Source organism: Copadichromis virginalis, linkage group LG1, assembly GCF_057382275.1.
Source record: "Copadichromis virginalis isolate Kocher_CV1m ecotype Utaka linkage group LG1, C_Virginalis_male_GT1.1, whole genome shotgun sequence".
Lineage (NCBI taxonomy): Eukaryota > Metazoa > Chordata > Actinopteri > Cichliformes > Cichlidae > Copadichromis > Copadichromis virginalis.
This window is the reverse complement of record NC_140618.1, coordinates 36288349-36304957: the sequence shown is the minus strand read 5'-3', so window position 1 is coordinate 36304957 and position 16609 is coordinate 36288349. Positions and strand designations below refer to the sequence as shown.

The 16609-nt window shown below is 39.9% G+C and overlaps 2 protein-coding genes across 4 annotated transcripts in view; one reads left to right on the top strand and one right to left on the bottom strand.

Annotated features, from left to right (window-relative positions):
• The window catches only part of pacsin3 (protein kinase C and casein kinase substrate in neurons 3), a 34738-nt gene extending 24647 nt beyond the window's left edge, over positions 1-10091 (top strand). For all 3 annotated transcript variants that reach the window (XM_085460942.1, XM_085460950.1, XM_085460956.1), the window contains 3 exons: positions 2693-2835; positions 6114-6274; positions 8602-10091. In XM_085460942.1, coding sequence (XP_085317068.1) covers positions 2693-2835; positions 6114-6274; positions 8602-8717 — 420 coding nt within the window. In that variant the 3' untranslated portion in view covers positions 8718-10091. The remainder of the gene's footprint in view (positions 1-2692; positions 2836-6113; positions 6275-8601) is intronic.
• A 2842-nt stretch (positions 10092-12933) lies between these two features.
• The window catches only part of LOC146719158 (Golgi apparatus protein 1-like), a 28490-nt gene continuing 24814 nt past the window's right edge, over positions 12934-16609 (bottom strand). The window contains exon 26 of the mRNA XM_085460931.1: positions 12934-16586. Within this exon, the coding sequence (XP_085317057.1) occupies positions 16419-16586 (168 nt within the window). The 3' untranslated portion in view covers positions 12934-16418. The remainder of the gene's footprint in view (positions 16587-16609) is intronic.

Sequence of the window (16609 nt, the reverse complement as noted above, 5' to 3'; positions counted from 1 at the left end):
TTTGTGTCTTGGATTAGACCACATGGGCCGACCTTCCGGTCATACATCCATCCACCACTGTTTCTTTCTTGGACCACTTTTGATGGATACTAACTCCTGAAGACTGAACACACCATAAGAGCTGCAGTTTTGGAGATGCTGACCCAGTCATCTAGCCATCACAATTTAGTCCTTCTCAAACTCACTCAAATCCTTGTCCATTTTTCTTCTAACACTCAACTTTGAGGAAAAAATATTCACTTGTTCCCTAAAGTATCCCACCCACCAACAGGTGCCATGGTAAAGAGATAACCACTGTGATTCACTTCACCTGTCTTTGCTTGTAATGTTTTGTCTGATCGGTGTAAATTGTTTTTTCTTTCTTTGAAAACTGACAGCTGTTACCAGTTTTAGCAGTATTATTAGAAGTGTAATTATTTTTAGGTACTGCAATATGCATTGCAAATTTAGGAGTGTAGGGCAACTGCACTTGAAGTCGGTAGTCTGTATGTAGTTTGGTTTCAAGAAGTCCTTTTATCTCGCTGTTTAAAACACAAAAGAGAGAAACAGTGACTTCTTACATGTCTCCAGAATGTTACATATTGCGTACTTCCCCACCGTCTTTGCTGTCTGCTCCTGAGTCACACATTGTAAATGTTGTACTGTCCTATTTTCTCTCTGTGCGTGGTTCGGCAGAGCCTCTTCTTACATTATCTGGATTCTTGCCTCTCATCCTCCACCTTTATTTCTGGCAGCCGCACACTGCCCCGCTATGTTTGCTGTTCCAGACCTGGAGCTTTGAATTTCAAATTATAGAAAAGACTACATGTAACATGCGAACAACACAGTTACTTAAAGTCTGACAGATTTTTGGATGATCTCAAATCCATTTGTTTGATCAAACATACTTTAGCTTTTCTCTGAAGTATGTTTTTTGTTTTGGTTAATAAAAACTGAAGCATCGTTACTGCTTTAGTAGAGACGTTCGAGTGGTAGCACACAGCTGAAGATGGTTTAGTCTGAGAGCTGCCAGAGCTGGTAATTGTAAAGTACATCGGCTGTGCTGCTTGACATCTGCTGGACGTCTGTCTGTCCTGGTGGAGGGATCTCTCCACTTTCCTTATATAGATTTGTTTTTCTCAGTTCCTAGGTTTTGCACACATGCACATTTTCAGCGTTATCAATGAGTCTGATCTTTGGATTCTGCATTTTAAGATTATTAAGTTAACATTATTGCAGTGATGACAAAGTAAACACTTTTTTTTTTTTTTTACCTTCCTCAGTTATTCTTTGCAAAAAGTAAGCAAGTGGAAGATCCTGGCAGGGATAAGTGTCTTTTCTGTCCTCTGAGGAATCTCCTGGCATTCCCACAGTGCCGCTGACATGCGAACAGAGAGCCTTTGTCCCAACACACACACACATGTCTGAACTTGCGAGGACTTTCAGTTAACTATATTCATTCATAACTCCAAGCACGATTCCCCCACTGCGTAAAGATCAGGCGAGGAGGAGCTGTACGATGGCCTCACTTGACGGGAAACTTATGCACAGCACTTGTCAAGAAGTCTAATTATATCTGTGGTATCTCACTGAACACACACCTCCTGCTGATCAAGGTTCCTCTGAAGAGAGCTAATACTAACAAGTCTATCCCCAGCTGCCTACGCCTGCAAGCAGCACCCTGCTATTACATGATAGTGCGTTAGGTCTGGGTGTGATCTAAAGATTGACAGGGCTTCATGTTGAAACTTATGAATTGTTGTTTTTTTTTTTTTGTTTTTTTTGTTTGTTTTTTTTTAAGAGTGCGCTTTGTTCAGATTTGGTTTCACATTTAAAACTCTCAGGTGTTTTGTGTTGTGATTATATTTTCATATAGCTTTGTGTCTCTATGTGGTTTTCATTGTTCTTGCTCATTTATATTCGACTGTAAAACTACAATATATAATTGTCTGTATTTTAAAACTTGGGTGATAAGTGTTAAGAACATGACATCAACACTAATGAGGCACTTCTGGACTTCAAAGACAATCATTTTTTTAAATCTCTTAGGTCCATTAAAAATCGGAGAGTCTCTGATACGGCATCTTTAATATGAATATTTGTCAGTTTCAGCAGCTCTCTGATTCCCTTTGAGTTTAGCACTGTGGGTTTGACAAAAGAAGAGATCTGAAGATAACGCCTTATGTTCTTTAGCAGTTTTTGAATTGAAACGGTCAACAACGTGCAACAATGACAAGTAGTACCATGTAATGTCAAAAATTTGCTGCATCTTGGGTAACGTTATCAGTGACACAAAGCACCGGTGCTGTTGTCGTATCCTTCCACGGATCTTTAGCTGTTATTTGACGCGCTTCTTACAGAATCTGAAGAGAAACGCATTTTGGATGAAGTCTTAACAAGTGTTGTAACACACAGCACTGCTGATCTCGTCTACGTCTTTGGTTTGACTTTGCAAAACCAAACCATTTGCATATCCGTGCATCCATAACACTGCAGTGTAGCACATTTTCTTTCATTTAAATCATCATCCTTTCTTTAACTGAATGCAACAGCAGCATACTTTAAAGGCCTAGCTCTGGCTTTTGTTGACTCCCGTGGATGCATCAACAGAGTGTTCATTAAACTTGTGTCACTTATGTCGACATAAACTGATAAAGAGACAAAGACCTGAGTCAGTGTAAGCTTAAGTAAATGACTGTGTGTCTGTGTGCAGGAGTGGTCTCCAGAGGCAAGTCGCTCCATCAGCAAGAGGATGCACAGTGGAAACTCTGAGGAGAACGTGGTGACCCTCACCAACATCGTCTCCTCTGCTGGAGACAATGTCCCACCGAGTCCCATTACCCTGGACACCAGCAGGTAGGAGGACACTGTGGACATGATGTTGGAGTTTATGTTATCATAAACTCCAACATCTGTGCTCTGTTGAGAAGCTATCTGTGGAGATAATTGCGCTTGACTCACAAAGCAGTATACGTAATCTTTTAACCTCCTATAGTCGAAATGTCTACTCACAGACCATAAAGCTGAACCTGGTGGTGAGGTGAATCCATGAAATGGGAGTGAAATATTCCATGTGAAAAAAAGGCCAAGTACAGCATGCACTTAGCAGTTGCTGACTAACCAATAAATTATTATTGGTATGACCTCTGACGGAATCAATACTCCCTTTTTTTTCTTTTTTTTTAAACTTTGCAACAAATAAACCCCAGAGATGACAGGAAACAATTTGGCTTTATGAAAACTATCCATGATACAGGAGACTTGGTTAAAAATCAAATGTGCAGGTTCTGATGGCCAAATACGATAATAGCAGCGGTAATATTTCTAAAATGTGATTTTTGGGATGTGCTTTATATGTTGTGCTTTCAATTTTTTCCCCCCAATATCTCCAAATCTCAACCACAGTTGCTTCAAGGTGCTTTATATTGTAAGTTAAAGACCCTTCAATAACATAGAAAAAAAAACCAACAATCAGCTGACCCTGATGAGCAAGCACTTGGCAACAGTAGGAAGGAAAAACTCCCTTTGTAACAGTATGAAACCTCTGACAAAACCAGGGACTAGTTAAGTAGTTCTTGCTTTTCATTTTTCTACTGAATAGCTGCAGATACTAGGGCTGGGCTGTATCATACCGTTCACGGTAATACCGGTGTAATTTTGGGCAACGATAGGAAAATGAAATATCGCGATAGAATATGGGTAAAACGCGCATGCGCAGTGCCTTTGTTTACATACGCACATGGCGGCGACGCAGAATGAGAAGAGCGAAAGCAGATCGTTGAATGAAACGGATGAACCAGAACTGGTTTGTAAAAATGCTGCAACTTCAGTGGTGTGGAACTGGTTTGGCTTGCGTCCGTCAGATACACAACAAAGCACTATTTTTGGTAGAGCATGCTAGCGGGACGTCGTTATTACCGTGTTGTTTGGAAAATACGGCACACTTAAAATCAATCCTTTGATTTTTCTGAAAGTCGACAGTGCGCCTTATAATCCCGTGTGCCTTATGTATGAATTCTGGTTGTGTTTACTGACCTCGAAATGATTTTATGTCGTACACGGCGCTTGAAAAATCTTTCAAATGTTTTAGTACGAAGCCGCACCGCTTGATGGATTGTCGGAGCATTACGGCTATTGTAGGCAGGAGCCTCGCAGAGTGATACGTACTGTGCTTCAACATAATATTACTGTATTGTGTGTGTATAACCTCTTTTTAAGTTTTGTGGATATTATACATAGTTATGCTGAGGATATGTCAGCCAGTTTCCACTGGAAATGCCTTTTGGTTAAACTGTCAGCAAGGAATTTGCATTTGCACTGTTAAATTTTTATATAACTTTAATGCACATAAACAGCTGCTTGTTTAAGTGAAAATACATTGATGGGGTTTTTTGCACTAATAAAGTTGTGGAGTTGTAAAGTATTTTGTCTAGTGTCAATTATATCGTCAGTTATATCGTTATCGCAAATTTGATAAATATTTTTGGTCATATCGCCCTGCTCTAGCAGATACATTTCCACATCTGCCCTGTCTGCAGGAGTCCCCACATGAGAGGGATTGTAATCACTTCTGTGATCTGACCACATATGCAGCGAAGTGCAAATTAAGTGTCTTAAATTTCATTTGCCGTTTACCTCGCTACACGTGCTTGCAACTGGAACAAAATAACAATACAGTAATTTTTTAGAGATTTTTCCACCTGAACATAAAGAGCTTGTGTTTGCTGTGCACATGCACATGAATACACAGCATCAATACATAACAAACACACTTCTTGATTTTTTTATTTTTTTTTTAAGAAAATTTTAAAGAGAGAGCTGTGCTTGTTGGTTTTGTGAAGTTTTAAAATGGAATGTTGTGGGCTGTTGATTGCAGACTAAACACAAGACTACAATTATGTCTCTCACAGGTGTGTGTGTGTGCGTGTGTGTGTGTGTGTGTGTGTGTGTGTGTGTCAGAGACGGAGGTAGAAGACAGCATGTGGTTTACTTTCCTTGTTACCTTGTAGTCACCCTGAGGAGTTAACATCCTGTACATAGATGACACTCTTAATTAGTAGCTAGAACTGTGTGTGTGTGTGTGTGTGTGTGCGCATACACGTGTATTGCTCATGTTGCGAGGACATAAATGTGGTTTTTGTTTTTGTTTTGTTTTTGTTTGTTTTTTTTAAATACAGTCACATACTGGGGACACGCAACCCCGACCTCACCCACCGTTTGGGGACAGGTCAACATGTAAAGCAATACAGTTAGGAGTGAATGCTTGGCCTTGGAAATTCATTTAATTTGGTGTGATGTCTCAAAGGTGGAAACATGACGGTGTGAATGTCACAGGACAGCCATGTTTCCTTAAAAGAATTGCAAACCTGCTCATCTTTATGTACTCCATAATGGGTTTGTTTGTTTGTTTGTTTGTTTTTTGAAAAAGAAAAAGTGAGAAAGAGAGAAAAGAAAAATCTATATCAGTACTACAAATCTAGTTGGACTACAGTACCACATATATGTATTTTTTGGTGTCTTAAGACAAGCATAAAGAGATTTTTTTTTTTTTTTTTTTTTTTTTTAATTAACAGGGAAGGCTCCTAACCACTTTGCTTTGAGCTCTGTTCTTTCCAGTGTAGCTGTTATTGCTGCTGTCATTTGAAGGGATGTAGTACAGAGCAACAAAGAGGGAAGTAAGAGTCACAATTTTTTATTTATTTTTAGCCATCCTTCCCACTTTCTAATAATAACACTGGTGTAATGTCCATTTGGTAAGCTGAGACATCACTGGACTAGATAGTTGGGTATTCTACAAGTCTACATGTGTGTGCAGGCGTGTGTGTTTCTATAACATACATACATTTTACATCTGTATGTGGTGCTTTTCAAGCTCAGACTTCTGTGAGCCTGACATTTCCACGCGCTACTCTTCCCTTTATATCTGTGATGATAAAAGCGGTGTTTCCCAGGAGATGCCGTGCAGCTGAAACACCTCAATTCAGTCATGTGATGTAAGCCAGGAAAATGGGGAAACTCAAAATGGGAAAATTTGCCTATTACCAACTTATGTCTGTGGAAATGTTCGTGTTATTTTTGGCAAATGGAAAAGTTCAAGCTTGACTTTTAACGCCTCTATCCCTCTTCTCTCACAGGGTGAAAGATTATTCATCAGACTGGTCAGATGATGAAAGTCCAAAGAAGGTGGCGGTAAATGGCGTCGGGGAGGAGGAAGAAGAGCAGGTAGAGGGAGTGCGAGTCAAAGCACTCTATGATTACACGGGCCAGGAAGCCGATGAGCTCAGCTTTAAAGCAGGTATTAACCCCTACTAATGCTTTTTAGTTGGAAGGCATCACAGAGAAGAGTGCTGGTATTTACAGTTTTTATTTAATTAAAAGTTTAGTTTTTCTGCCTTGATGCCTCATCTTAAGAACTACATACATACTCGTGTCAAACATGTTGTTCCAGACAAGATGTTTGACACTGATCCTCAAATGCAGTAAGAGTGTAATACAGAGTGGTGCATAAACACACACACATTACATCTTACTTTTTTGGAACTGATAAAACTAATGCATGAACGACTCCATCTAAGTTTCCACAGAAAGAAGTATACATGCATACTTCTCTGAGCATAAGAGGGTAGATTTGTGCTACTCTCTTCCATGTTTCTGTGGCTTCAGTTGGATCGTCATTACAAAAGTTGTATGTACAAAGCTTGCTGAAAGCACTCACATATCTCTGGATACTGGAAATGAAAACATTCAGGCTTTTGTTTGTTTGGGTTTTTTTTTTTAATTAGACTTAATGAACCCCACAGGAATGCTTTTATTTTGTAGAACAATTACCTTTTCCAGCTTTCACGTGAAAATAAAACGCTCAGCTTTTTGCCTACATGCATCTAAATATTAACAGTGCATTACTGTAGCTTTTCAGTGACTAATCTGGTTGTAATTGTAAGGTCTGGTAAGCTGAGTAAAGCCAAATGCCCAAAAAAGAAACAACTAATGTAAATGAAGAGGAAATAAAATAATGAATATCAAAATATTGAGTTGATAGTTAATGGATGTGTGCTTCTGTTTGTTTGATTTGTTTTAAGTTAATTGATTTGAAAGGAATACTTCAGGGTCAGTGACGCAGGAAGTGGTCGAAAAATATCACCAGACCAGTTGGCAAGTAAAAGGTGCTTGTTGTTGCTAGATGAAACTAGCTGTAAAAAGGCATACAGTGCTACAGCAAAAATCTCCTTGTCATTTCTTTGGCTGGTAGCAGGTTGCTGCTGTCATTAGTCATTTGTATGGGAGACGCCAACCACTCTTCCCAGCAGCTATGAAACTGAAGAGTTTGCTGCTAACTGGGAATGGAGAACATTCACCTTCAAAGTAAAAAGTTCTGCCTTTTCAAACATGTAGTCCAACCTTTACTTTGAAGGGAAATGTTTTCTGCCAACCTGCCTACTCGTTGGCAAATACATTTTTCCTTAGTGACCAGAAGTTGTCGGAGGGGTTGCAACTGCTCTCTAGGTCAATTTGACTGAGGCTACCTGTGTGTACCGTGTATCCTCAGGGGTTGAACATTAATTATTTTTATATTTAAAGCAACTCCACAGAAAATGTTTGGGAGAAAGCCTCACAGCGGGGGTGTAACAAATCTTGCTGCGTCCCTCCTCCTCTTTACACTCCTCGCAGTCAAGAGGGAAGAAGCTGCTGTATACCAGACAAATGGTACTCCGTTTAGTATAGAGGATAAATAATGGACATAATCAAAAGAAAGAAGGGGACGGACAAAAAGACCCCCAAAATTAAAATGTAGGTATATAATATATCTCCAAAATCTGAACATGAATTCACTGGAAAATTCCTAAACTTAAAAGAAAATCGTGTACTGCAAGTTGACATTGAATAAGAAACATAAGAAATTTACAAATCTGTAAAGCACATCTGCAAATATTTGGAGGACAAACACAAAAAGTTTCTTTTCTTTCTTTTTTTTTTTTCTTCTTCTTCTTTTTTTTTTATTTTGGTCTTTTCCAGTGGCAAACCCCCACATTCTGCTGCAGGTGCAGAAATGAGAAAAATTGAGATGAAGCTTAACGTGTTGTTAAACATAACAGAGGTTTAAAGCTGCTGTGGTGTATAGTAACTCTCACCAAGCTAACGGGACTTGATGGGACCACTGAGCTTAACCCAGCTCAGCTCAGCTGTGTAGGGAGGTTTTTATTTCCATGAAAGATTCGTCCCCGACTTTTGGGGGAGTCAGAGCCAGCCTGTTTGTATCGCACAAGCGAACTTCCAAGAGCTTTTTACTGAACACATTACAACATACAATAAAGTGAAAAAATACACAAAACCTTTAAATTCCATTAGAAGGCACAATTACAGAAAATTGATGTGCTGGGGAAAGATCCTGCGTTACTGCACTTCTGTAAATCCTGTACTGTAGATCAGAATCACAGCTGTGGAGAGCCATAAGGGTCTTCACAGCTGTGGAAACGGGAGATTTTACCTTCCTGTCTTTAACTTGTTTTAAACAGGAGGCCAAAGTCCTGCGTTTTGCTTGTATTTTGCAGGCGTATCCAGTCAGTATCCAATTATTCATTTAAATGAACGTGACTAAAGCCAAACTGACTCTCATCCTTCCAGGGGAGGAGCTACTGAAGCTGGGAGAAGAGGACGAGCAGGGTTGGTGTAAAGGACAGCTGAGCAATGGCCAGATTGGCCTCTACCCTGCCAACTACGTGCACGTCATTGCGTCCTGATGGCCCCCCCTCTATGGCCACCCAATAGCAACGCTGCAATCAAGATACCAGGACTAATTAAAAGGTGTTAGTGCTGAACAGTAGACCTGCCTTTTTTGAAAACAGCCTGGGTTGTTTTGGTTTTTTTTTTGTTGCTGACTGTAAAAAAAAAAAAAAAAGAAAAAAGAAAAGAAAATGTAAGCATGTTTTTGTAAATTCAACCAGTGCAAAAGTTTCCTTATTCGTGATGGATTGTTCAATCAACAAGACGTCAGCGGCACAGTCGATTGGTAGAAGCTTTAGCTTCAGGCAGAGAAGCATCGAGAGGCTTGCCAAACAAACTGTAAACATGCATGTTTGTTCTGTCATATCTTTGTTTTCTAAAGGGATGTTTTATTGGACAACACACGTTTAGTCCAAAAAGAATAAGACTGGGTGGAGATGAGGTGAGCAGCAGCCATTACAGCTGGCTCACTCACAAGATTTCAGTGTAGGTTTTGAGTTTTCTTGGATCCAGCATCCAGGGGCCATCACCAGGAACTCCACAGCTTTCTCTGCTCAGCTGTGGTGACTGCTGCTGTTTCAAATGACAAAACCCAGTTAAACACTGACTGTGCCTTAGTCGATAAGGTCTGAAATATACAGCGCCACCCTACTGTCTGACTGAATTGCACCCTGGATATGTGCAGCACCGCGCTACTCTGATCGAGGAATTACAGCCTGCAAATGCGCGACGCTGCCCGGCTTTCTGAGTGAGAGATTACAGCTGTCTGCTGTATAATGGGCTCATGGCCTCCTTCTAAACATGGAAAAAACCTTTAAAACTTCGGATACATTACAGTAAATTTAATTATGCAGGCAGCACTTGATTGGCTTTCATTTAGCTTGATATTTGTGGGCTTTGGTTACTTTTTAGACACTTTTTTTTATGTGACAGCTGTTTTTTTTTTTTTTTGTTTGTTTGTTTTTTCATATTAAGTCACGTGAGTTTGCAGATAAACAGTTGCCGCCAAAGCCAAAGCAGTAACGTCGACTGTTACCTCTGGGTCTTTTTAATCTATACATGTTTTTTTGTTGCTAGTCTGATTTGCTATGCTGGGATCACAATGCAAAATCATCTCAGACACATAAAAACAAAAAAGTAATAAGTTTTTTTTTTCTTTTATTATGTCAGGTTTGGGGGTTTTTCATGTTTAAATTTGTGTCTTACATACAAGGAAGTCTCTTCTTTCCCTGTTAATCTTATCCCTGCTACAGCTAACCCACATAGATGCTAAAATAGAAGATATTAGATCTACTACATTGGTCTGTGGATTCTTTCTTTTTCTTTCCATAATTGTAACATATACATATACAGTACTTACAGGGAGAAGCAACAATAAAAAGCTTTCTACAGCTGAATGTTTCACAGAACATCTTTTGTGCTCATCAAAAGGGTAAATGCTCATATTATAGCTTAAAGCTCCCAAATATCAGAACTCCAGTATCTCAGAGTATTGCATTTCCATTTTGAGTATCTTATCACCGGCACAAGGAGGGTAAGCCACAGAAGGTCATTGCTGAGAAGGCTGGCTGTTTGGAGTGCTGTGTCAAATCATGTTAATGGGAAACTGAGTGGAAGGGAACAATGTAGGAAAAGAAAACTGGGATGAAACGCCAGTTTTGAGGAGATTTCCCATTTTCACAAGTTGGTTCTTCAGCAGCACATACTGCTGAACCTCTTGTTGCTTTGGCTGGAAACATGCAAATACAATTCAGCACAGGGAAGCATCAGCTTGTGTCTTCATACATCTTATACAATGAAACTAGAACACAAACTGCTGTCCCTGTTGTCATGACAACACTAAGCTTTGCATGTAAAATCCTGCAAACCGGTCTGAGTGTATTACTTTCAGATCAAAAGAGTATTTTTTTTTTAAACTTCTGCTTTACCCTTTACGGCCACTGGAGCATTATGTGGTTCCCTCCATGGATGATGTTTTCATTGTTTAATGCAGTCACCTGGAGCCCCAGACAAACCTTCCAGAGCAGAGTTATCAGGAATAATCACCAGTAATTAGGTAAAAAAAAAAAAAAATCTGATTCTACGCTTTATGAAATACACTTTATTCACCAGTCTCTAAACATCAAAGCAACCTTAAAATTACAGGCATTCAAAATCTACAGGAAAAAGAATTCCACAAAGGCACAGACAGTAGTCAGCAACAGCCTTGTTAAAGGTTATATTAATAAAGGCTAAAGCTAATCTTTGCTACAATATAATCTTCCAGAAACAAATGCATGAGCAGAAACAGTCCTTGCCACACAAGCTGGAGTGTCGCCCTTACGACAGGCCTCGCTTCTTGGCAGTCAGACTGCGATGCCCTGCTCTCATTCAGTGAAGCTGCAGCAGGACAGTGCCAGATAAGTGCACATAAACACATCCAAGATCCAAAACCTGGACATAAATGTGGAAAATTAAAAAAAAAAAAATCCTGTGTAACCCATTTTCATTTCTAACCTGTCAAAAATGCCACGATAAAAGAAGTGTTCAAATTAAATTCAAAGTATATTTAGGAGTACTGTAATGATGTCTTTTTTCTGTGGCTCACGTGAAGATGAAACATAAGTAGGATGCTGTAGAGTAGGGGTGGGGGAACTCCAGCTTCAAGGCCCGGTGTCCTGCAGGTTTTAGATGTGTCCTTGATCCAACACAGCTAATTTAAATGACTAAATTATCTCTTCAACATGTCTTGCAGTTCTCCAGAGACCTGGTAATGAACTAATCATTTGATTCAGGTGTGTTGACCCACAGTGATATCTAAAACCCGTAGGACACCGGCCCTCGAGGCCTGGAGTTCCTAACCCCTGCTGTACAGCATCCTGCAATGACTCATGACTGTTGTTGAGCTGGCTGTCACTCGGTGCTCACTTACTTAGCTACACCTGTTCAGCTGTTTAACACAAATATGTAATCAGTCAACCACATGTGACATGGCTGTGGGAGTGGGTTAACACTGAGGTGGGGTGGTTAGCGCCATCGCTTTACGGCAAATAGGTCCTGGGCTCCCTTTAAGTACTACATTTGTGTGTAGGTTAGTGATTTTACTTTGGTTGTCTGTGCGAATGATTGACTTCCTTCCTGAAACAGATTGGCAAACTTGACAGGCTGTATCCCCATTACAGTTGGGATAGGTTTTTAGCCGAGCTGGAAGCAGAAGAGAGTGGGCACTTGGACCAACATCTCTAAAGATGTTTCCAGAGCCTTGTTCAATCAATGCCACAATTAAGGCTGAAGGCAAAAGGGGTTCCAACTTGGTACTCAAATGTACTATCCTCACGAATACAGCAGGGACCTATTTTTATTTGCTTTCACTTCTTGCCAGTCGGACTGCAAAGCACTTGATGCAGTGCTAGTGAAGTGGCTTGTGAGTGGTAAACTGGCACATCTTCAAAGGTCTCTGTGAAATGGCTTGTTGCCCTCTCCCTCTCTCTCTCTGCTCTTTAGAAGCAGAAGGATCAGCTCCAACAGTTGACACTGGATGTCAACTGTTGGAGGATGAGCAAGGATGAGCCTCTCTCTGCTGCGTCACAGCAGTCAGCTTCTGCAGAGGCACGAGGACGCTTCTGTGTCAGTAAACATTCGTCTGAGTAATGCCTAGTACTGAAAAGTTACAAATAAACAGATTTTTACTTTAAACTACATGTAATAAATTTTTATTCTTGGGCAGCAGTGACCGACATTTCATGTACGGCTCTTGCTGTAGGCATAATGAGTGATAAAGCAGTGGGTTAGGCCACAGAGGACATGTTTATCTTTGGTCTTCATTCACTCACATTCAATTCAAATCTATTTATACCACCAAATCACAACAGTCACTTCAAGGTGCTTTATATTGTAAGGTTAACAACCCTACAATAAAAAACAAACAACCCAACAATCATACCACCCATTATGAGAAAGCACTTTGGCGAAAGTGGGAAGGAAAAACTCCCTTTTATCAGGAAGAAACCTCCGACATAACCAGGTTCAAGGAGGGGCTGTCATCTGTCACAAACAACTGAGGGTAGGGGAAGAGAGACAGGACAAAAGACCCACTGTGGAAATGCAGTGTGGTGTAGATAAAGACATAAAGCATGTTTCTGAGCCTTTTGGAACGTGCAGGCTTCTTCAGCTGTGACTGTGTGTTAAACACAAAACATATAAGAGCTGTAACTTATTTGGTCTTAAAAAGGGACTCTGTCTGAGGCAAGGATATGAAAATCTGCACACATTTTTATTAAATCAACTAATTTTATCTGTACAGCAAAATCAAATCTCACAATGATAGATGTTACATTTTCATACTACATGGCATATTCCAAGAAGAACAAAACTGCACAGCGATGAAATTTGTCCACATGGAGACTTCCGTACAAAACTGGTTTTGATAGCGGTTTTTAGTTTTCTGTCAAATCTCTTATTCAACATCTGACTTCAGACAGACACAGAAACAAAAAGGTTGTTGAGAAACGCTCAAAGCAGTGATCTCCTGCCAAAAGATATTTTTCCCATTTCTCAGAGTGTGTTCACTTTTTGTTAATGAGCAGAAATCAGAAATATTCATCTTTGTGACTGCTTTTATATCACTGATGGGAAATAATTCACCACAAAAAGCTGCAAAGGATTTGTTTAAAAACAAATTTGGTTAATGTCGAAAAATATTTTCAGAAATTAATAAATGAGGCTATGTAGATGTGACTTACATCAGATAAAGTGAAAAAGTTAACATTTGTTACTGTTTTTAAGAAGAAAAGGCTAAATGTTTGGATCTTTTCATGTTATTTAACTGCAAAGCAATGATTTGCATGGCTCAAAAAAAAAAAAAAAGACTCAATGATTCATAGTCACGGGATTTTGATGTAATGTCAACATTATTTAGCTTTGATTGAGCTCTTTAATGCAAAATCTACATTAGGAGAACTACATAAAACTCTCACGCTGCTCATCAGTTGTCGTTTGGGTGGAAAAGTTACCGGACGTCTCCTTTACCTGGTAGGAATGACCCAGTTCTGAGGTTCTATGATGCAAAGGACACACCCACTGCAGCCATGACCAATACACTTTTAAATCACTACTACTTTTAAATGTATCAGTTTTAGACAGTGCTGGTTCATGTTTTAAGTTTAAGACATGACCCAGCACCGGAAACCACTGTGGTTTTGATAGACTGTAGATAAAAGATGGTCTCAAAGGGAAGCCCATGTGGAAACATTCTTTGTAGATAGTTTTTTTTTTTTTAGACCAATACCAATTCTGATATTGTCCATTTAAAAGTCTGATATTCCGATATACCTGCTGATATTTTTCTTTCTGATAAACAAAGCATAAACAAATTTCCCTAACATTTTCTGCATGTAGTTTATTTATATACTTGTTTACACTCCCAACTTTTCTCAGGCCAGCAGGTTGTTGTGTTTGTGGCGCTCCAAACACATGCTGTCAACACCAAAGTTGCAGAGTGCCCTCTGGTGGACAAACTACAGAATATCAACACTCAAAAGACTCACTAGTTAAATGGTTGAAGGGTTTCTCTCCTGTTGGTACTTTACATTTAATTTATCGAGCATTATAAGTGCCAATACCAATACATCGGTAAATAGTTAATATTGACTGAAATTATTAGTTAATATTAGCTCTAATACTTTGCTAATAGTCCACAGGGGATGACGTCTCATGATGTCTGGTTTCAAATTGCCAAGACGATGAGGATGTTTAAAATACTCCAGTCAAAACAGGATTTTACAAAACGAAGGGCAACATCCATCTTTAGTGGTTTTAATGGAAGTGAGTAACTAATGGTGTTCTCTTGTACATCACCAATGCCATTCAACCGCATCACAAATTTTTGAAAAAGATTTCTTTGACCACAACAGGGCAGTGCTTTACCAGCAGGTCTGCTGAAATGTGGATGGACGTGTTCTGTTGTTGAAGTTTAGATTTTAGTGGGGGAATTGTTCCTGTATGTTGCTGTCACTAGATGAAATTGGTTGTAAAGAGGCATACAGTGCTGTACAGTTTGTACAAAAGTCTGCAAACACTCCCCAACTAGTCGCAATTTTTTTTTAAAGATTAAATTTTATTTATATAGTGCCAAATCACAAAAACGGTCACCTCAAGGATCTTTATATTATTGTAGGGTCTTTACCTTACAATATAGAGTAAAACCCCAACAATCAGGCAACTCCTTATGAGCAAGCACTTGGCGACAGTGGGAAGGAAAAACTCCCTAAACTAAGTGGCTGTAAAATGTAAAAGAGTGTCACGCAGACCACAGACAGAAATCAATCACCTTCAAGACGTAAATGTTGCGTCTTGAAAAGTGTTGGTTTCAATGGTTACGTACAACTTTTACTTTAAAGATAAATGGGTTCAGTTTCCTGTTTGTGTTACACTTTTCTAAGTTTCACTACCACTTTGTGGTTAGCTATCAAGAGTTTGCAGACATGTTGGCAAACACTCTGGGCAATCGCAGCATTCTGCTAGTGACCGCAACACAAAGTAAGCCTTTGGGCCAGGACCTCATTGTGACTGCCAGTAACCTATAGAAACCATTCACCAGAAAGTCTTTGACTGGTGTTGAAGCCTATGACAAAGGCCTTAGTTACCTGCTCATTTCCTCAAGAGGTTTTGCTTTTTGCCTCGCTACTATGGTTTAACAGAAGTACCATCTTATGGTGAAAATGAGTATTGCATGAAAGGTACAGTCCAGTCCTAGTTCAGCTCTAGTTGACATCTCTAAGTCATAGCAATTCTTTCTTCACATTCTTCTCGACATTTTAGTTAACTTTGGAAGGTTTTAAACCTTTTACAATTAGTACTTTTAAAGCTCCATCATACACAGCTGTACGTCTCTGCATGTCTCACTGTAGACTACAAAATCTGTATTTAGCTGGATTTCCAGGAAAAAAACATAAAAGATCAATCAAACTCAAAAGAAACTAAAACATCATCAGACAATAAATAAGGCATAATGTTAAAAAACAAACAAACAAAAGTGCAATGAAGTTAGCATTTAAATTAAGTTTTAAAACCATGTGCGCAGGACAATCCAGTCAATGACAATATTGAGAGCAGCTGGACCTTCATTTCCAGTCAGTAAGAAGCGAGATGGATCTGAACTGGTCCAGATGAAGGAAGAGAGGATGGGACTTTGTCACTGATGAGAAAATGTTTCAAAGCAACAGGAACTTGTCAGAATTCAACCACAAAGTTGAACGACTCAGGCTGCTGCAGTCACTTCCAAAGAAACGGTTTCCTGTTGCGCTGCATGCTCCAGTCGCCATTAAATATCACAAAAATAAAAGCGTCAGGACTGAACCGGGGGGTGGGGGGTGGGAGAGCAATTCTAGCCCCAGAAGCAACAGCCCTCAGTCACATCAAGAACAGCGCTTAGTTAGAACCTCAAACAAGATCGTCAGCGAAAGCAGATTTGTTTAAAAAAAAAAAAAAAAACCATGATTGAGGAAAAACACTTGAATCAGACAGCCGGTGCTATCGCAGAGTTTGGAGATGTCCAAAGGGAGATTTTAGGATTCATTGAGGGGGTAACGGGGTCCAGAGCTGGGCACTGGTGTTGGCACTGTGCAGGCTGGCTGGTTACAGATCGGGCATCTGAGAGAGGAGGGGGAGGAAGAGGAGGAGGAAGGTAGGGAAAGGTTTAAGGGCTCAGTTCTTTCGGAAGCATCGGGGCGCTCAGTCTTCTATCGGTCCTTCAGTTCTCTCGTCACTCGCTTGGTGATTCGACCGCACAGCAGCCCCACCAGGAACAGGACGCACACACTCAGTGCGATCATGAACAGGATGTAGTTCTTGGAGGGTGATGTCATCACCTGCACGGCCAGGTCTGAGAAGCCTTCTGCTGGTGCCACCTATAGCACAGAGGGAGGGGGCT